Source organism: Phacochoerus africanus, chromosome 8 (genome assembly GCF_016906955.1).
Source record: "Phacochoerus africanus isolate WHEZ1 chromosome 8, ROS_Pafr_v1, whole genome shotgun sequence".
NCBI lineage: Eukaryota > Metazoa > Chordata > Mammalia > Artiodactyla > Suidae > Phacochoerus > Phacochoerus africanus.
The window spans coordinates 50,801,596-50,819,375 of NC_062551.1; the positions used below are offsets into that span (position 1 = coordinate 50,801,596).

A 17,780-nucleotide genomic window follows, 5' to 3' on the forward strand; every position below is an offset into this window, starting at 1 on the left:
GTTAAGGATCTGACGTTGCCATGGTGAAGGTTGCAGACACGGCTCGGATCTGGCGTTGCTGTGGTTCTGGCGTAGGCTGGCAGCTACAGCACCGCTAGCCTGGGAATCTCCATATGCCGTGGGTGCGGCCCTAAAAAGACCAAAGATATAAAAAAATAAAGACAATGACTCTTCAAATACTTCCTATCAATGAGAAAGAACTAAGGTCAGCTGGCGTCAGAGAACTGCTTCAGGTCCTCCGAGTGAAGGTGTCTCTGAAAGTTGTTGGCTGAGAACTCCCTGGAGTTCATGTTGTTCCGTTCCCTTTGGAACCTCTAAGTGGGCGGGCAAGGCCCTTCCTTCCCTTGGAGTTCTGGGAAATGTATTCCCCCAACCCTGTCCCGACGCAAGTGTCTGCGGCCCTTTGTCCATGGGCCTTCTGGGAAGTGTAGTTCCGGGGAGCTCGGTAGTCAGACGCTCTTCCGGCCCGGGAAAAGGACGCAGCCACCATCTTTATGGTCCAGGAGGTGAGTCAATCCTGCCTTCCTACGACCCCTCTGAGCCTTTTCGGCCAGAGCGTGGGGACTAGTCGCTACCTAGTCGGCCGTCTTAGGATGGAGAAGTCGCGGCCCCCGGTGGAGGCTGAGAGGCTGAGAGGCGGCGGGCGGAAGTGTGGATTCCCTTTGCTTTCCTCCTCCGCTTACGACGCAGCGCTGCTACTTCTACCGGTATAATATCTGGCTAGTTGTTATCCGTGCCCACTACTTTCCTCTATAAGATAGCGAGAGATGGTAACTGCTGGGTGGGGTTGTGATTAGAATTAAGTGAGATCTGTCAACAGCTTAGATCGCCCGTAGCGCTTAACGTGTTGGCTCTTGCTATTGATACAGTTAATTTTCCCACCAGCGCCGTTTTGACTGGACGCCCCAGTAGCAATGCCATGGCCCTTCTGTCATCCATCAGGAGGCCGAGCTCTTCCCGAGCTTTTACTGATCTCTTTTTAGGAAGCACTGAGTCACTCCGCGCTAGTGCTTGGGGATGTCCGCTTCAGTTCTTCCGGGAGACGGACGTAGTTGCGCTATCCCACCGCATTGTATTTTTCGCCACTCCTAAGTTCGGAGAGGGGAAGGAGGTGCTTTTTGCCCTCTCTCAACGTAGCCCCAGGTATATATTACTGAAAGCTCCTTCTTGTTCTGGCATCAGTTCTCAGTTAATCCGCAGGTTTCCTTCATTCAGTAAATTACTACTAAGAAAATGTTATTTGTTGAATAAACCTGAGACTGTTTAATCTGCTTGTTAATATGTATGTTTGGATTTCTCTCCCACTTACATACATTTTAAAGATACAAAAATAAAAATAAGTGTTTTAAAGTATATATATGATATGTAAATATTTCGTTAAAGTACTCTATATATACTTTAAAATATTCTGCTTATTCATTTTGAAAATCTTTATAGTATTTTTATAATATATATTCAAATTCACTGTGCTATCCATTTTTTTCCCTCCTTTATTGTCTTCACTTCAGTTTATTCCCTTTTATTTACCCTCAACTGATTTGGAAATTATATGGTCTTGTATTCTGACTTTTAAAAATGGTGTCTGTCTCAACAAATACTGAATTTAATCGGCATGTTCACTCATTTCCCCCCCCCCAAAAAAGAGAGACTGAAAATATATTTGAAATTTGATGGTGCTCCCCCTTACCACCTTTTTTTTAATTGTAGGCTTTTTTTTTTTTTTTTAATAACCACACTCAAAATTTGTCATATTGTCCTTGGAAGTTTTTTTTTTTTTTTTAACAAAGATTGTATCAACATGCTTACATGTTTTTTTTGTTGTTGTGGTTGTTTTTCTCTTTTTGCCTTTTTCTAGGGCTGCTCCCACGGCAAATGGAGGTTCTCAGGCTAGGGGTCCAATTGGAGCTGTAGCTGCCGGCCTACACCACAGCTCACAGCAACACAGGATCCTTAACCCACTGAGCGAGGCCAGGAATGGAACCCACAACCTCATGGTTCCTAGTTGGATTCATTAACCACTGAGCCACGATGGGAATGCCTGCTTACATGTTTTCTTACCATTGTTTCCTTCAGGGTTCATTCAGTCATAAATTTTCTTTCTTTCTTTTTTTTCAGCTATAATGTCTTTGTCTTCTCTTATGTAAATAATCATTTAGATTAATCATCGTAGATGTTAAGGTGACGATTTTTTTTCTTTGTTTTGGAGACATTCAGTTGTTTTTTATTTTTTATTTTTATTTTTTGCTTAGGGTCACACCTCGGCATATGGAAGTTCCAAGGCTAGGGGTGGAGTTGGAGCTGTAGCTGCCTAAGCCACAGCAACTCAGATCCAAGCTGCATCTATGACCTGCAGCACAGCTCTTGGCAATGCTAGATCCCCAACTGAGCGATGCCTAGGATTGAACGTGCATCCTCATGGATACTAGTTGGGTTCGTTTCTGCTGAGCCACAATGGGAACTCCTGTTTTCCTTGTTTCTTGATTTTTATTTTGTCTCTTTTTCTTTTGTCTGTGTGTGTGTTTTAATCTCCATGCACATAGGATAAAAGCTTTCTACCAATAAGCCTTTTCTGGCTTTACTGAAATAAATCGACTTAAATGATACTTTTTAGAAAATCAATATGAGTGTGGGTAAAATGTTATTAGCTGGGCAAAAAATTGTTAAGAAATTTTAAGTCAGAATTAGAGCTTTCAGAAAATGAAAGTGACTTTAATAGGTGAGCAATTATATATGAAGTCCAGATACCTTTCAGGTCTCTTTGGTTGTTCTTTTGGCCACATGTGGAAGACCCCAGGCCAGGGATCGAACCTTCACTACAAAAGTGACCGTATTGAGTCCTTAACATGAGGCTACCAGGGAACTCCTTGTTGTTGTTGTTATAAAAGACATTTGCAAATACAGTTTAGGATGCAAAGAGTTATCTGCCTTTTTGCAGGTGTAAGAAAAGGGGACTCCTGGATTTTTAGAATTTTCCATGTACTCATTGAATACTTGGGCTGACCCTGTGGGGGGTATGATTTACGATTCTCGTCTTACCCTATTGTTCGGGTGACTGAAGCCCGGCACAGAGAGGTGTTTGTAATACCCTCGTTGTTACAGGGATGGGTAATATCATTTCTAGGATTTGGTACTTGACTCCAGAGCCCACTTTTTTTTTGTTTGTTTTTGTTTTTTGTCTTTTCTAGGGCCGATTCCATGGCATATGGAGGTTCCCAGGCTAGGGGTCGAATCGTAGCTATAGCCGCCAGCCTACACCAGAGCCACAGCAATGCCAGATCTGAGCCTCATCTGCCACCTACACCACATCTCTCGGCAACACTGAATCCTTAACCCACTGAGTGAGGCCAGGGATCGAACCTGAAACCTCATGGTTCCTAGTCGGATTCATTAACCACTGAGCCACGGCGGGAACACCCCACATTTTTTTTTAAACCCACATGTCATTACATTGCCTCTCACTTCCTTTTTTTTTTTAATTCTAAGAAATTTAAACTTGGCTTGAATTCTCTTGCAAAGTTCCACAGGGTATCATTCATCTCATACAACCAATTCTCTTAAAATCCCCTTTCATTACATAACTTTTTTCCTCTGTAGCTCAACAGATTGTCCCATTCCCCACCCCCCGTTCTCTTTTCCCTCTCTCAGTTCTTCCTCAACCAGGACCAGCCCATCTCCCCCTTTAACCTTTATCGTAAGGATACTGAGTTTTGTTGTGCAGGTTGTTTACTGTCCAAGCTGACGTATCTGTCGACAGCTGTAGTCTAGGCCAAGCTCTGCTTTCCATGCTGTATGTGGCTGCAGAGAGCCACATGGGCTCATGGCTTCCTTGTCCCTCCCCAGTTATGCCTTCTCAGGACTCTGACCTTCTCCAGAAGGAATGGGAGAAAATGACCAAATTTCAGGTAAGTAAGGCATAACTCTCTGTCTCTTACTTGCTTTATGCGGGGAAGCGGGGGAAGGGGTGCTTACAGCATATGAAAGTTCCCGGGCCAGGGGCCACATCAGAACTGTAGCTACCAGCCTATGTCACAGCCAAGTAATGGCAGATCCTTAACCCACTGAGCAAGGCCTGGGAGCAAACCCACATCCGCATGGATACTGTTCGGGTTCATAACCTGCTGAGCCACAAGAGGAAGTTCCCTAAGTTGGGATTTTATTTCTCAAATAAGCACATCTTTTTTCTCTTTGTTGGAAAGGTTAATGGAACACAACACATCTTGGGTGCATGTTGTGTACCAGACTTGGTGTGTGAGTATTTTACCATCTTTGTGATTTCACAAAGCAATCTTTAAAAAAATTGTAGAGGAGTTCCCATGGTGGCACAGCAGTAACAAACCCGACTAGTATTCATGAGGATGCAGGTTCGATCCCTGTTCTTGCTCAGTGGGTTAAGGATCCAGTGTTGCCATAAGGTGTGGTGTAGATCAAAGATGCAGCTCGGATCTGGTGTTGCTGTGGCCATGCTGGCATTGCTCTGATTCGACCCCTAGCCTGGGAACTTCTACCTGCTGAGGGTGCAGCCCTAAAAAGACAAAAATAAATAAATAAAATGAGGATACTCCTGGTAGCTCAGCAGGTTAAGGATCCAGCATTGTCGCTGCTATGGCTTGGGTTCCTGCAGTGACACAGGTTCTATCCCTGGCCTGGGGGAAAAAAAATACTCAGGCATGGCCAAAAAAAAAAATGAATAGGAATGTCACAAAAAAAGGGAAGTAAGTTTACGAAGTCAATAATGATCATCAATAACTAAATGTGGAGAGTTGCCTGGTGGCACAGTAGGTTAAGGTTCTGGGATTGTCACTGCTGTGGCTCAAGTCACTACTGTGTGTCCAGGAACTTCCACATGCCGCAGGCACAGCCAAAAAAAAACTTTAAAAAACCCTAAAACTAAATGTGTGCAAATATGAATAAAAGCTTTCTGTTTATTCTACTTAGATTGTTGAAGAATTTTTTGTTTGCCTTTTTAAGTTTTATTGAAGTATAGTTGATTTACAACATTGTGATAATTTCTACTGTAAAACAGAGTGATTCAGTGGTATATATACACATACCCATTCTATTTCAGATTCTTTTCTCACATAGGTTATCACAGAATTTTGGGTAGAGTTCTCTGTGCTGTACAGCAGGTCCCTGTTGGCCAATCATTCCATATACCTCAGTGTGAATATGCCAGTCCCAAACCCCCAATCTATCCCTCCCACCCTGAAGTTTTTTTGTTTGTTTGTTTCTTTTTTTTTTGTCTGTGCCTGTGGCATGCAGAAGTTTCTGGGCCAGGGATCAAACCATAGCCACAGCAGTGATGATGCCAGATCCTTAACCTGCTGTGACACCAGAGAACTCCAGAGATTAGGAATTGTGTCCTATTTGGCCAGTCTAGAGATTCAAGAACATCTGTACCCTCTCACATGAAAGGTGAACTGGAAAAACCTTTTGAGAGGGCAGTCTGCCTTTCAGAAATTTTACAGTGCATGCTTTATGACTTTGCAATTGCTGTAACTTGGCTAAGCTCTCTGTAAAAGGATCTTTGCAGCTTGATTATAAGCGAAAATCTGTAGCTAATTGTGCTTTATTTGGATTGATTAACACTAAACATCAATCCTAGGGAATACTGTACTAGGGTAGTCACAGTTGGAGTGAAAGAGATTCTGATGACACAACTTGTTCCCATTCCCGAGCACTTGTTATGAGCTAGGAGCCCTTGTAAGTGGTTTACAGACATTCACTCATCTAATCCTTTCGCGCTCTTTTGTGACACCATTATGCAGAAGAGGAGATTGAGATAATGAGAGGTGAAGGAATCTGGTCAAGGGCCTGTAATTAAAACCTTGAAATTTGAACTCGGCCTGTGCCTTCACCGTCTCCGCATGCATGCGGCAGTGGGTGGACAAGGCTCTGCCTTAAAAGTGCAGAGGAGGAGCTGTGTGCCTGTCTTGTAGCAATGCTGAAAGCCTGTGAACTTAGCAGACAATAAACAGTGACGCAGTGGGGAGGCAGGGAGGCAACGTCACTGTCACTGAGAGGGACAGTGGTTGGGACTGAAAACTCCCGGGAGTCTCTCCAAATTGATAACCGATTTCGGGGTAATTTTTATCCTTCTCGATGCTGCCCTTCTTCCAGTGGAGGTTGTCAGATTTAGGTTACTGTGTGTGGTGTTGTAGGAGGCAGTGACCTTCAAGGACGTGGCCGTGACCTTCACTGAGGAGGAGTTGGGGCTGCTGGACTCCACCCAGAGGAAGCTGTACCGGGACGTGATGCTGGAGAACTTCCGGAACCTGCTCTCAGTAGGTGAGGACAGGTGCCCTCTGACCCTGAACCTCAACCCCGTCCCCCCAACCCCCAAGAGTCCCTGGTCCTCTGTTGTTGAAAGCTTTGAATCTTTTGAAATGGTTCCCTGACCCTTGGAGACACAAGTTTTTCTAATCCGCAGGTTTTTCTTGTCCCTCCCTGCTAAGGCAGAATTCTCTCCAGGGGTGATTTTGCCTCCTTGGGGACATTTGGCAATGTCTGGAGACACTTTGGATGGTCACAGCTGGGGGAGGGGTGCTCCTGGCAGCTAGTGGCTGGTAATGGTTTAAACCTCTTACTGTGCACAGTACAACCCCACCGCATGGAATTAGCCAGTCCAAAAGATCAGTAATCCCTCAGGTGAGAAATCCAGTTTTGTTTGTTTGTTTTGGCCATGCTCTCAACATGTGGAAGTTCCCCAGGCAGGGATGGAACCCACACCACAGCTATGACCAGCGCCACAGCAGTGACAATGCCAGATCTTTAACCCACTGAGCCACTATGGAACTTCAGGAAAGCTAGTTTTAAATGAGCTATAAATGGGCAGCTTAGCTTCTCTGCTTTGTCTTTCAAATACTGTGGTGCGTCGTGGAGACATATTAGTTCATTGTACTAGCATTTCTTTTTTTCCCAGTGAAATAGAATAAAATAGAACAAGGACAGAAACCATCAGCATCTCTTATCAAGTCCTCCTCACATTTCAGCACAAACTGGTCATTTGCAGTAAGTGGTGTAGGAAATATGATGTAAACAGACATTGGCTAAATCTAATTTTATCTATGTATGTAGACACAAATTAGGTTGCCACTAAATCAGTTAATTAATTAGTCTTTTTAGGGCTGTACCCAGGGCATGTGGAAGTTTCCAGGCCAGGGGTCAAATTGGAGCTGTTGCTGCAGGCCTATGCCATAGCCCTAGCATTGCTGGATCCTTAACCCACTGAGTGGGGCCAGGGATCGAACCTGTGTCCTCAGGGATTACCAGTCAGGTTCGTTACCACTGAGCCACAATGGGAACTCCAAAATCCTTATATTTCTGAATAAAGCACTTACTCATCCTCACCTCTGAATGTGGCTTTTTCTTGCAGGCAGCAAGAATCCAAATGAAATGGAGACTCTTCGAAAAGTTGCATTAAAATACCTTTCACATGAAGAGCTGTCCTGCTGGCAAATCTGGAAACAGGTTGCAGGTGACCTAACCCGGCGACTTCAGAGGAAGAGTTCCCAGTTACCGCAAGGTGGCTCCCTCCATGTTTCTGAAAATGAGCCCCACATAATGAATCATAAAGGCGATAACTCCAGTTACCTTGAAGATCAAGAGTTTTTGATTTTGAGAACCCAGGATTCTCGTGGGAAAACGTATCTGAGTGAGTCACAGAGTCAGAGTGGAGGGAAACATAACCTCCGTACATGTGCAGCCTCCGTGAAGAAATCACCACTCAGTGATCATGTTAGAACTGACACAGAACAGAAACCCGCCAAAGGAGAGAAACTGCGTCCATGTGGCGATTGTGGGAAGGGCTTCAGCTACAGCCCTGTGCTTCCAGTGCCTCAGAGGGTTTACACAGGAGAGGAAGGCTGCCCTCTGCAAGCTGGGCAGAATATTCCCCTGGGAGAGAAAGTCCGTACATGTCCCAAATCCGGTGATTGTCTCAGGAACAACTCTTTTCAGTCTCTTTCCATGGGAGAGAAGTCCTTTCGGTGTGACAGTTGTGGCAAGGGGTTCAGCAGCAGCACGGGGCTCATCATCCACTACAGGACGCACACGGGAGAGAAGCCTTACAAATGCGAGGAGTGTGGCAAATGCTTTAGTCAGAGTTCAAATTTTCAGTGCCACCAGAGAGTCCACACTGAAGAAAAACCCTACAGGTGCGAGGAGTGTGGAAAGGGCTTCGGGTGGAGCGTTAATCTCCGTGTTCACCAGCGGGTCCACAGGGGAGAGAAACCCTACAGATGTGAGGCGTGTGGGAAGGGCTTCACGCAGGCCGCGCATTATCACATCCACCAGAGGGTCCACACGGGGGAGAAGCCCTACAAGTGCGATGTCTGCGGCAAGAGCTTCAGTCACAATTCCCCCTTGATATGCCACCGGAGAGTCCACACTGGCGAGAAGCCATACAGGTGTGAGGCGTGTGGGAAAGGCTTCACCCGTAATACGGACCTTCACATCCATTTCCGAGTCCACACCGGGGAGAAACCCTACAAGTGCAAAGAGTGTGGGAAGGGCTTCAGTCAGGCTTCAAATCTGCAGGTCCACCAGAACGTCCACACTGGGGAGAAACGGTTCAAGTGTGAGACATGTGGGAAGGGCTTCAGCCAGTCGTCCAAGCTTCAGACCCACCAGAGAGTCCACACTGGGGAGAAGCCCTACAGATGTGACGTGTGCGGTAAGGACTTCAGTTACAGTTCAAACCTTAAGCTGCACCAGGTCATTCACACCGGAGAGAAGCCGTATAAGTGTGAGGAGTGTGGGAAGGGCTTCAGTTGGAGGTCAAATCTTCACGCGCATCAGAGAGTCCACTCAGGCGAGAAACCCTACAAATGTGAGGAGTGTGACAAGAGCTTCAGTCAGGCCATAGACTTCCGTGTGCATCTGAGAGTCCACACTGGGGAGAAGCCCTACACGTGTAGCATCTGTGGGAAGGGCTTCAGTCAATCCTCTGGTCTCCAGTCCCACCAGAGGGTCCACACTGGGGAGAAGCCGTATAAATGTGACGTGTGCGGAAAGGGCTTCAGGTACAGTTCGCAGTTCATATACCACCAGCGAGGCCACACTGGCGAAAAGCCTTACAAATGCGAGGAGTGTGGGAAAGGCTTCGGGAGGAGCTTGAATCTTCGCCATCACCAGAGGGTCCACACGGGAGAGAAACCCCATAAGTGTGAGGAGTGTGGTAAGGCCTTCAGTCTCCCCTCAAACCTTCGCGTCCATCTGAGTGTCCACACGAGGGAGAAACTGTTTAAATGCGAGGAGTGCGGGAAGGGCTTCAGTCAGAGTTCACGGCTTCAGGCCCACCGGAGGGTCCACACGGGAGAAAAACCATACAAGTGTGCCGTCTGTGGTAAGGACTTCACTCACCGTTCCCGGCTCACGTACCACCAGAAAGTCCACGCTGGCAAGAATCTTTGAAAAGGAGAAGTGTGTTAATGGCTTAGTCAGGGGACACACCTTCAAGTTTTTGCAGCGACCACACAGGTGATGAACCATGAAGTATCAAGAGTGGAGAGGGCTTCCTTCAGATGGACTCTTTCTAACAAATCCATTAAAATGATGCCATAGCCATAGGGGGGGAATTGGTTGTAACCCTCTTGGTAAGATCCACTTGATATAAAGGATCTTTCAAAGTGAATATATGCCTAACACTAATATGTGAAAAGGATATTTGCCATAGACTAATGAGTTCTGGGGGGAGGTCAAAGAGTTCGGGATTATTTTTCCTTCAGCTTCCATTTTATACTTATTTACAGGGACCCGTTTTTACCAAAGCTGTCAAACTATGAAAAATGAAATGAATAAAATTACTGATGATTTCCTGTAGCCAAGAATTTGTAATATGGTCGTTTTATTTCATATGACATATTGGATTAAAACTAAGGAATTGATCCCCAGAGAGGAACCTTTGATCTTGGAAGTAAATACTGTCTGCTGCAGATGTATATAAAAGAGTGTTCATTGCATCCTTGTTTATAATAGCAAACAAATAATCAGATGGGTTGCCGAAGTCTTTTATGATTTGTTGATCCAGTGGAACTCTGTGCAGACATCATATAGGAGAGGGTAAACCTGTCATTATGGGTGGTGGAAGAGGTCCCGAATACGGTAACCTGGAGAAAACATATCATGTGATTTTTCTGTGATCTCATTTAAAAAAAAAAAAAAGTGGGTTTTATTTCTACCTATCTCTAAATGAGGGGACTTTGTGTCATATACATTTTTATATTTCTTTAAATGTATTGTTTTGAAATAATGTGCCAGTTTTCAGAAGTTTTCTTGGGGTGCAGTGAGCTAAAGATCTGGCTTTGTCACTGCAATGGCTCAGGTTGCTGCTGTGCGTGGGTTCCATCCCTGGCCCGGGAACTTGCGTATGCTGTGGGCATGGCCAAAAATTGTAATAACTCTGTCTGCTAGTACCGAACTCCTAAGTTACCCCTCCCCTATTCCTTTTCTTCTTTGGTAGCCATAAATATGTTTTCTATGTCAGTGAGTCTGTTTCTTTTTAGGGGGGAGGGGGAGGGTTTGGGTTTTTTTTTTTTTTTTTGTCTTTTGTCCTTTTGCCTTATCTACGGCCGCACTTGCGGATATGGAGGTTCCCAGGCTAGGGGTCAAATCGGAGCTGTAGCCGCCGGCCTACGCCAGAGCCACAGCAACGCAGGATCTGAGCCGCTTCTTCGACCTACACCACAGCTCATGGCAACACTAGATCCTTAACCCACTGAGTGAGGCAAGGGATCGAACCCAAAACCTCATGGTTCCTAGTCGGATTCGTAACCACTGCGCCACAACAGGAACTCCTAGATTTTTTTTTTTTTTTTTTTTGACCACACCCTCAGCATATGGAAATCCCTTGGCCCAGGGATTGAACCTGTGCCACAACAACGACCTGAGCTGCTGCAGGACAACTCTGGATCCTTAACCCAGTACTCCACAGAGGAACTGCAGTCTCTTTCTGTTTGGTCAGTAAGTTCATTTGTGTCATATTTTAGATGCCGCATAAAAGTGATGTCATGTGGTATTTGTCTTTCTGAAATACTTCACTTAGTAGGATCCATCTCTAGGTCCATCCATGTTGCTGCGTATGGCATTATTTCCTTCTGTTTTGTGGCTGAGTAGTAATCCATCGTATGTATGTACCATTCATCTATTGGTGGACATTTAGCTTGCTTCTGTGTCTTGGCTGTTGTATATAGTGCTGCTAGGAACTTGGGTGTGCATGTATGTTTTTGAATTACAGGTTTGTCTAGGTATATGCCCAGGAGCGGGATTGCTATTTCATATGGCAACTCTTTGTTTATTTTCTGAAGGAAGTTCCATACCATTTTACACAGTGGCTGCGCCAATTTATGCTTCCACCAACAGTGTAGAAGGACTCCCTTTTCTTCACAGCCTCTTCACATTTGTTATTTGTAGACATTTTAGCAATGGCTGTCCTGACTGGTGTGGGGCAGTACCTCATTGTAATATTGACTTCCATTTCTCTAATAGTTAGTGGTGTCGAACATCTTTTGATGTGCCTGTTTGCCATCTGTATAAAAATTATTTTTTTCTTTTTGGCTGTGCTCATGGCATGCAGAAGTTCCCGGGCCAGGGGTCAAACCCTTGCACAGCAGCAACCTGAGCCACAGCAGTGACAACACCAATCCTTAACCTGCAGAGCCTCAAGTAAATTCCTACAATTAATTCTTTAAGGAGTTCCCATTGTGGCTCAGCAGGTTATGCACCCAGTGTTGTCTCTGTGAGGATGTGGGTTTGATCCCTGGCCTCACTCAGTGGGTTAAGAATCCAGTGTGGCCACAAGCTGTGTGGCATAGGCCAAAGCTGCAGATCCAATTCAACCCCTACTCCAGGATCTTCCATATGCCACAGTGCAGCTGTAAAAAGAAAAAAAAATTTTAATAAGTTTTGACCATATATGGAGTATTATGCTATTATTGTCCAAACTACAGTCCTAAAAATAGATGATATTTATTTCTGGTTTTGCAAGAAAATTTAGGCTGTAAGAAGTTAAATACTTTCCCCAAGACAAGGTTGTAATGGTTTAGTGAAGAGAATGAAGGGATTAAAAATGTGATATGAGGTGATGTTGGAATGATGGATATGTTTGCTACCTTGACTGTGGTGATGGTTTTCAGGATGCATTCATATGTTAAACCTTTAAAAATTGAAGACCTTAGGGAGTTCCTGTTGTGGCACAGTGGAAATGAATCCAACTAAGAACTGTGAGGTTGCAGGTTCGATCCCTGGCCTCACTCAGTGGGATAAGGATCCTGTGTTGCCGTCAGCTGTGGTGTAGTTAGCAGACTAGGCTCAGATCTGGCATTGCTGTGGCTGTGGTGTAGGCTGGCAGCTGTAGCTCCGATTAGACACCTAGCCTGGGAACCTGCATATGCCATGGGTGTGGCCCTAAAAAGACAAAAAAAAAAAAAAGGAAGACTTTAAATACGTGTAGACTCCTCCTCCTTCTCCTTTATCCAGGCATCCCAGGAAATCTCTATTAACACACTAGTTGAACACAAACTAAAGGAACAGAGACTTACAGATCACATAAGAGTTTTTAAGTTTAGGAAAGTCATTGTATTTATTTCCTATGCTGCCATAATGACATACCACCAACTGGGGAAGCTTAAAACACAGAAATTTATTCTCCCGGAGATCTGGAGGCTAGACATCAAAAAAATCGGGCTGGGAGTTCCCGTTGTGCAGTGGTTAACTAATGCGACTAGGAACCGTGAGGTTGCGGGTTGGATCTCTGGCCTTGCTCAGTGGGTTGGGGATCTGGCATTGCCGTGAGCTATGGTGTAGGTCGCAGACGCGTCTCGTGGATCCCGAGTTGCTGTGGCTCTGGTGTAGGCCCCTAGCCTGGGAAACTCCATATGCTGTGGGAGCGGCCCAAGAAATGGCAAAAAGACACACACACACACACAAAAAATCGGGCTGTATCAGTAGGGCCATGCTCTGCTTCCTTCCTTCCCCCCTGGTGGTGACCATTGAAACTTGCTGTTAACTTGTATTTTTCTCGTCTTTTAAGGACACCAGTCATATTGGACTGGGTTCACCGTACCCTTGATTACATCTGCAAAGGGCCTATTACCAAACAAGGTCACATTCCTAAGTATTGGAGGTTAGGACTTAAGTATATTAAGCCCTTAATAGTCACTGAACAAACACACCATTACAACCCAAAGCAAGCAATGAAAACAAACCCTGAGCAGAAGGAAGAATCTAATTTCAAGAGATAATACATCATAATATTCAACATAAAATTCCACAGTATGATAAAAATATATCACCCATTCAGAGGAGAAATGAACCTAAACTGTCCCCAAGTCCAAGTACAGTAGTTGAACTTAACTAGATAAATTTTAAATCAACTTTTTTTTTTTTTTTTTGGCTTCACTTGCACTTGCAAGTTCCTGGGCTGAGGATTGAACCCATCCCACAGCAGTGACAATGCCAGATGCCAGTCGTTAACCCACTGAGCCACCGGGGAACGCCTAAGTCAACTTTAGCACTTATATTCTCAAAGCGCTAAGGAAATTATGGACAAAGCATTCAAAGAATCCAAGAAAGATGTTCTTTTTGGTGAAAAGCCTTCCTCCAGGACCCTACCTAGAGTTGCCTCATTAGACCAAATGTCATGCTTATCGTCCAGGAGAGTATAAGAATTTGGGGAACCATGTGTCAGGAAGAGTCAAACACCAAACCCCCCCTTCTTCTTTTTATTTATTTTTTGGTGGATGACAGTTAAAATCAACTTTGAAGATAATGTAATCTTAAAAGTCTATATTGCCTTCCACCTAATTTAGTTATTCTCCATATGTATATCTGGTTGTTATACCAGTTACTGAAATTTTCCCTTATTCCCCACTACTTTGCAGTGCCACCTTTTTTTTTTAATTTTTATTTTTAATTTTTTTTAATATTCCCACTGTACAGCAAGGGGATCAAGTTATCCTTACATATATACATTACAATTACATTTTTTTTCCCCACCCTTTGTTCTGTTGCAACATGAGTATCCAGACAAAGTTCTCAATGCTATTCAGCAGGATCTCTCTGTAAATTTTTTTTTTTTTTTAATGGCTGCACTTGTGGCATATGGAAGATCCTGGGCCAGGGGTTGAATTTAGCCACAGCTGCAACCTACTCTGCAGCTGCAATGTCAGATCCTTTAACCCAGTGCTCCCCACTGGCTGGGGATTGCACCCATGCCTCTGCAGCAACCTGAGCCATTGCAGCCAGATTCTTAACACACTGTGGGAACTCGTGTAGTGTCACTTTTTAAGAAAATCAGGGAGTTCCCGTCGTGGCACAGTGGTTAACGAATCTGACTAGGAAATATGAGGTTGCAGGTTCGGTCCCTGCCCTTGCTCAGTGGGTTAACGATCTGGCGTTGCCGTGAGCTGTGGTGTAGGTTGCAGACGCGGCTCAGATCCTGCGTTGCTGTGGCTCTGGCGTAGGCTGGCGGCCACAGCTCCGATTCGACCCCTAGCCTGGGAACCTCCATATGCCGTGGGAGCGGCCCAAGAAATAGCAAAAAAAGAAAAAAAAAATCAGTAACCTACACATGATTTGATGGATATCTTGGCTTTCAAATACTTTTTTTTTTTTTTTTTTTGCTTTTTAGGATGGCACCCGCAGCATATGGAGGTTCCCAGGCTAGGGGTCAAATCGGAGCTACACCACAGCCACAGCAACATCAGATCAGAGCCGAGTCTGCAACCTACACACAGCTCACTGAAACGCCAGATCCTTAACCCACTGAGCAAGGCCAGGGATCAAACCGCAACCTCATGGTTCCTAATCGGATTCCTTTCCGTTGCGCCACAATGGGAACTCCAGGCATGTCCATTATTTTTAAAGATGTAATGCAATCACACACATAATAGGTTACATAATGTAAACATAACTTTTATATGCACTGGGAAACTAAAAAACTCACGTAATTTCATTGTGATGCTTGCTTTGTTGCAGTGATGTGGAATGGAACCTGAAATATCTCCAAGGTATGCTTGTATTCTAGACTTTTCTTTTTCAAATCACAGTATTTCCTTTACTGCTTGCCAGTGTAATACCTTTCATTTGCCAGAAAACCCCATATTTCAAAACGAACAATTAAAACCAAAGCGGCAAACCTTTGTTTTCGTTGCTAGACAAAGGTTGCTTTTCATTCTTGTGAGTCTTTAGCATTTTGGAATGAATAGCTCAGACCAAGTAAACATTGTCGGGGACCTAGGTGTATCCATAAAGGAAGGAAACCAATAACATCAAAACAAAAGCAAACGCTCCTTTTCTGCCTTTCTTCCATGTACAGCCACCATTTCCTTTTTTTGTTTTTGTTTGTTTGTTTGTTTGCTTTTTTAAGGGCCACTCCTGTAGCATATGGAGGTTCCCAGGCTAGGGGTCAAATCAGAGCTGTAGCCACTGGCCTACACCACAGCCATAGCAACACTGGATCCGAGCCGCGTCTGCGACCTACACCACAGCTCACCGCAACGCCGGATCCTTAACCCACTGAGCAAGGCCAGGGATCGAACCCGAAACCTCATGGTTACTAGTCGGATTCCTTAACCACTGAGCCACCACGGGAACTCCTTAGCCACCATTTCCTTTTCAGTCACACCTATAAGTAATGTAACTAAAAAACAAACAAAATTTTAAAAAACAAGGAAGGCGCTAATTGGCGCCTGCCTACTGACAAAACTGAACCATCTTATCATTCATTCATTCACTCAGAGGCATGACCTTGCTGAGGATTCTGGGAATTGCAGTCCGGCAGCGCCCGGTAGTCAGTGCCGCTTCCGCTCTCGCTGGGAGGAGCTGTAGTCTTTGTTCCGCTGGGGGATTCTGGGAAGTGTGGTCCAGGAGCGGCGTAGAGGGCGGCAGTTCGGCGAGAGGAGTGAGAGGCTGCAGTCGTCAGTAGGTTCCGGGAGGTGAGTCGGTGCCCAGAACCCGCCTGTCTTCCGAGCCTGCTAGGGTGTGGGACCCGCTGGGGCCGCCCTCCTCCTCAGAGAATAGAGGCCGAGGAGGGCCGGGGTCACGGTTTTCATCCCCTTGGTGTCTGGGGCGGTTTGTGCGCCACCGGTTGGGGGCGGGCCGGGGGCGCCGTCTTGGGTTTTCAGAGTCTCCCAGACGCTGGGTTTCCCTCGCCTCCCGCACCTCTGCCCTCTCTGCCGTCTTTTAACGATATGATCTTCGTAGAGTTAATTTCTCCGTTTCTCCTCTGTAAAGTGGAGTTAATAGTAGTACGTTCCTAGCAGATGCGTGGTGAGATTCGGGTGAAGCAAATAGAGGTAGAAATGCTTAGAACTGACTCTTGGCACCTGTTAAAGGGCAGTCAGTTGTCCCCCGTCTTTCTTTCAGGGAAGAGCTCAGTCCCTGAGAGCCTCTGGGAGCCCCAGCTGGGTTCTGGGCGGGTTCTGAGGGCCAGCTGCGAGCCACTGGCTTTTCTCTGACCAGTTTGGGAAGAAGGTTTGTTTTGTTTTGTTTTGTTTTGTTTTTCCAGAATTCGCAATGACTCCCCCCTGCACTTTTTTTAAAGGAAGGAGTGGGTCTCAGCCCCAGCTGTAGCCTGGGGATGTCAGCTGTGATTTATCCTGAGGACGACCCCCCACCCCCACCCCCACCCCCATGTCTACCATCTCTTGTTTATAAAAAGAAAAAAAAAAAAAAGCTTTTGCTTCCTAGGCCTTCCTGGAGTTTGGAACTGGGAGCACATTTAATCAGAAAAGTGGGAATATGCAGAAACAAAGGAAAACAGTCAAGCAAGACAAAGTAATAATGGTTCAGCGATAAAGTGAAGAAGGACCTTTATTTCCCCCTCAAAGGCTGTAGATAATATCCCGAGCCACATCCTTGAGTTGTTTTGCAGATAATTAACCCCAAACAGGTGGGAAAAGTAACCTCATGCTGATCACCAACATGGAGACCCCAGACAGGTTGGATCCTGAAACATCACCCTGTTACCACACCGTTAACCCGCCAGAGAATTGTGCCCCAGCTGATCCCTCACCTGGTGACCCTCACCCTTATACTGTCTTTAAAAACCTTTCCCTAGAGTTCCTGTTGTGGCTCAGCAGTAGCGAACCTAACTAGGGTCCATGAGGACGCCGGTTCCATCCCTGGCCTCCCTCAGGGGGTTAAGGATCCGGAGTTGCTATGAGCTGTGGTGTAGGCCGGCAGCTGCAGCTCCGATTTGACCCCTAGCCTGGGAACTTTCACGTGCCCCAGGTGTGGCTCTAAAAAGGCAAAATAATAATAATAATAATTTCTTGCTATTTTTATGATATTATGTCTATTTTGATTCTAGAAGTAATTTGTGCTCATGATAGATAATTTGAAAAATAAAGCCAAAAATTATCCATAATTCCAGCACGTGGTGACAACTGTAATCATATTCATGTATTTCTCTTTTGCTGTTTCTATGTCTGTGTAGTTTTCTGTGCTTCTCAAAAATTGTATCATCTTGGAGCTCCCGTCGTGGTGCAGTGGTTAACGAATCCGACTAGGAACCATGAGGTTGCGGGTTCCGTCCCTGGCCTTGCTCAGTGGGTGAAGGATCCAGCGCTGCCGTGAGCTGTGGTGTAGGTCGCAGATGCGGCTCGGATCCCAAGTTGCTGTGGCTGTGGCGTAGGCTGGCAGCTACAGCTCTGATTCACCCTAGGAACCTCCATGTGCCACCGGTAAGGACCTAATGAGACCAAAGGAAAAAAAAAAAAATTGTATCCTCTTGTAGTACTGTTATATTTGGTTACTAGTAATTAAGAACATTTTCCAAGCAC

The 17,780-nt window shown here is 45.3% G+C and overlaps 1 protein-coding gene across 6 annotated transcripts; it reads left to right on the forward strand.

Moving 5' to 3' along the window:
* Positions 1–434: 434 nt before the first annotated feature.
* Positions 435–9,824, forward strand: LOC125132113 (zinc finger protein 227-like). 6 transcript variants are annotated; one of them, XM_047788977.1, is made up of 5 exons: positions 470–707; positions 984–1,143; positions 3,841–3,902; positions 6,159–6,285; positions 7,373–9,824. In XM_047788977.1, the coding sequence occupies exons 3-5, from the start codon at positions 3,843–3,845 to the stop codon at positions 9,409–9,411; spliced, it is 2,226 nt and encodes a 741-aa protein (XP_047644933.1). In that variant the 5' UTR covers positions 470–707; positions 984–1,143; positions 3,841–3,842; the 3' UTR covers positions 9,412–9,824. The 6 variants fall into 6 exon arrangements, with proteins under 6 accessions (XP_047644931.1, XP_047644936.1, XP_047644933.1 ...); XM_047788979.1 differs by having other exon boundaries at positions 482–506; XM_047788975.1 differs by lacking the exon at positions 984–1,143 and having other exon boundaries at positions 435–506.
* Positions 9,825–17,780: the final 7,956 nt, after the last annotated feature.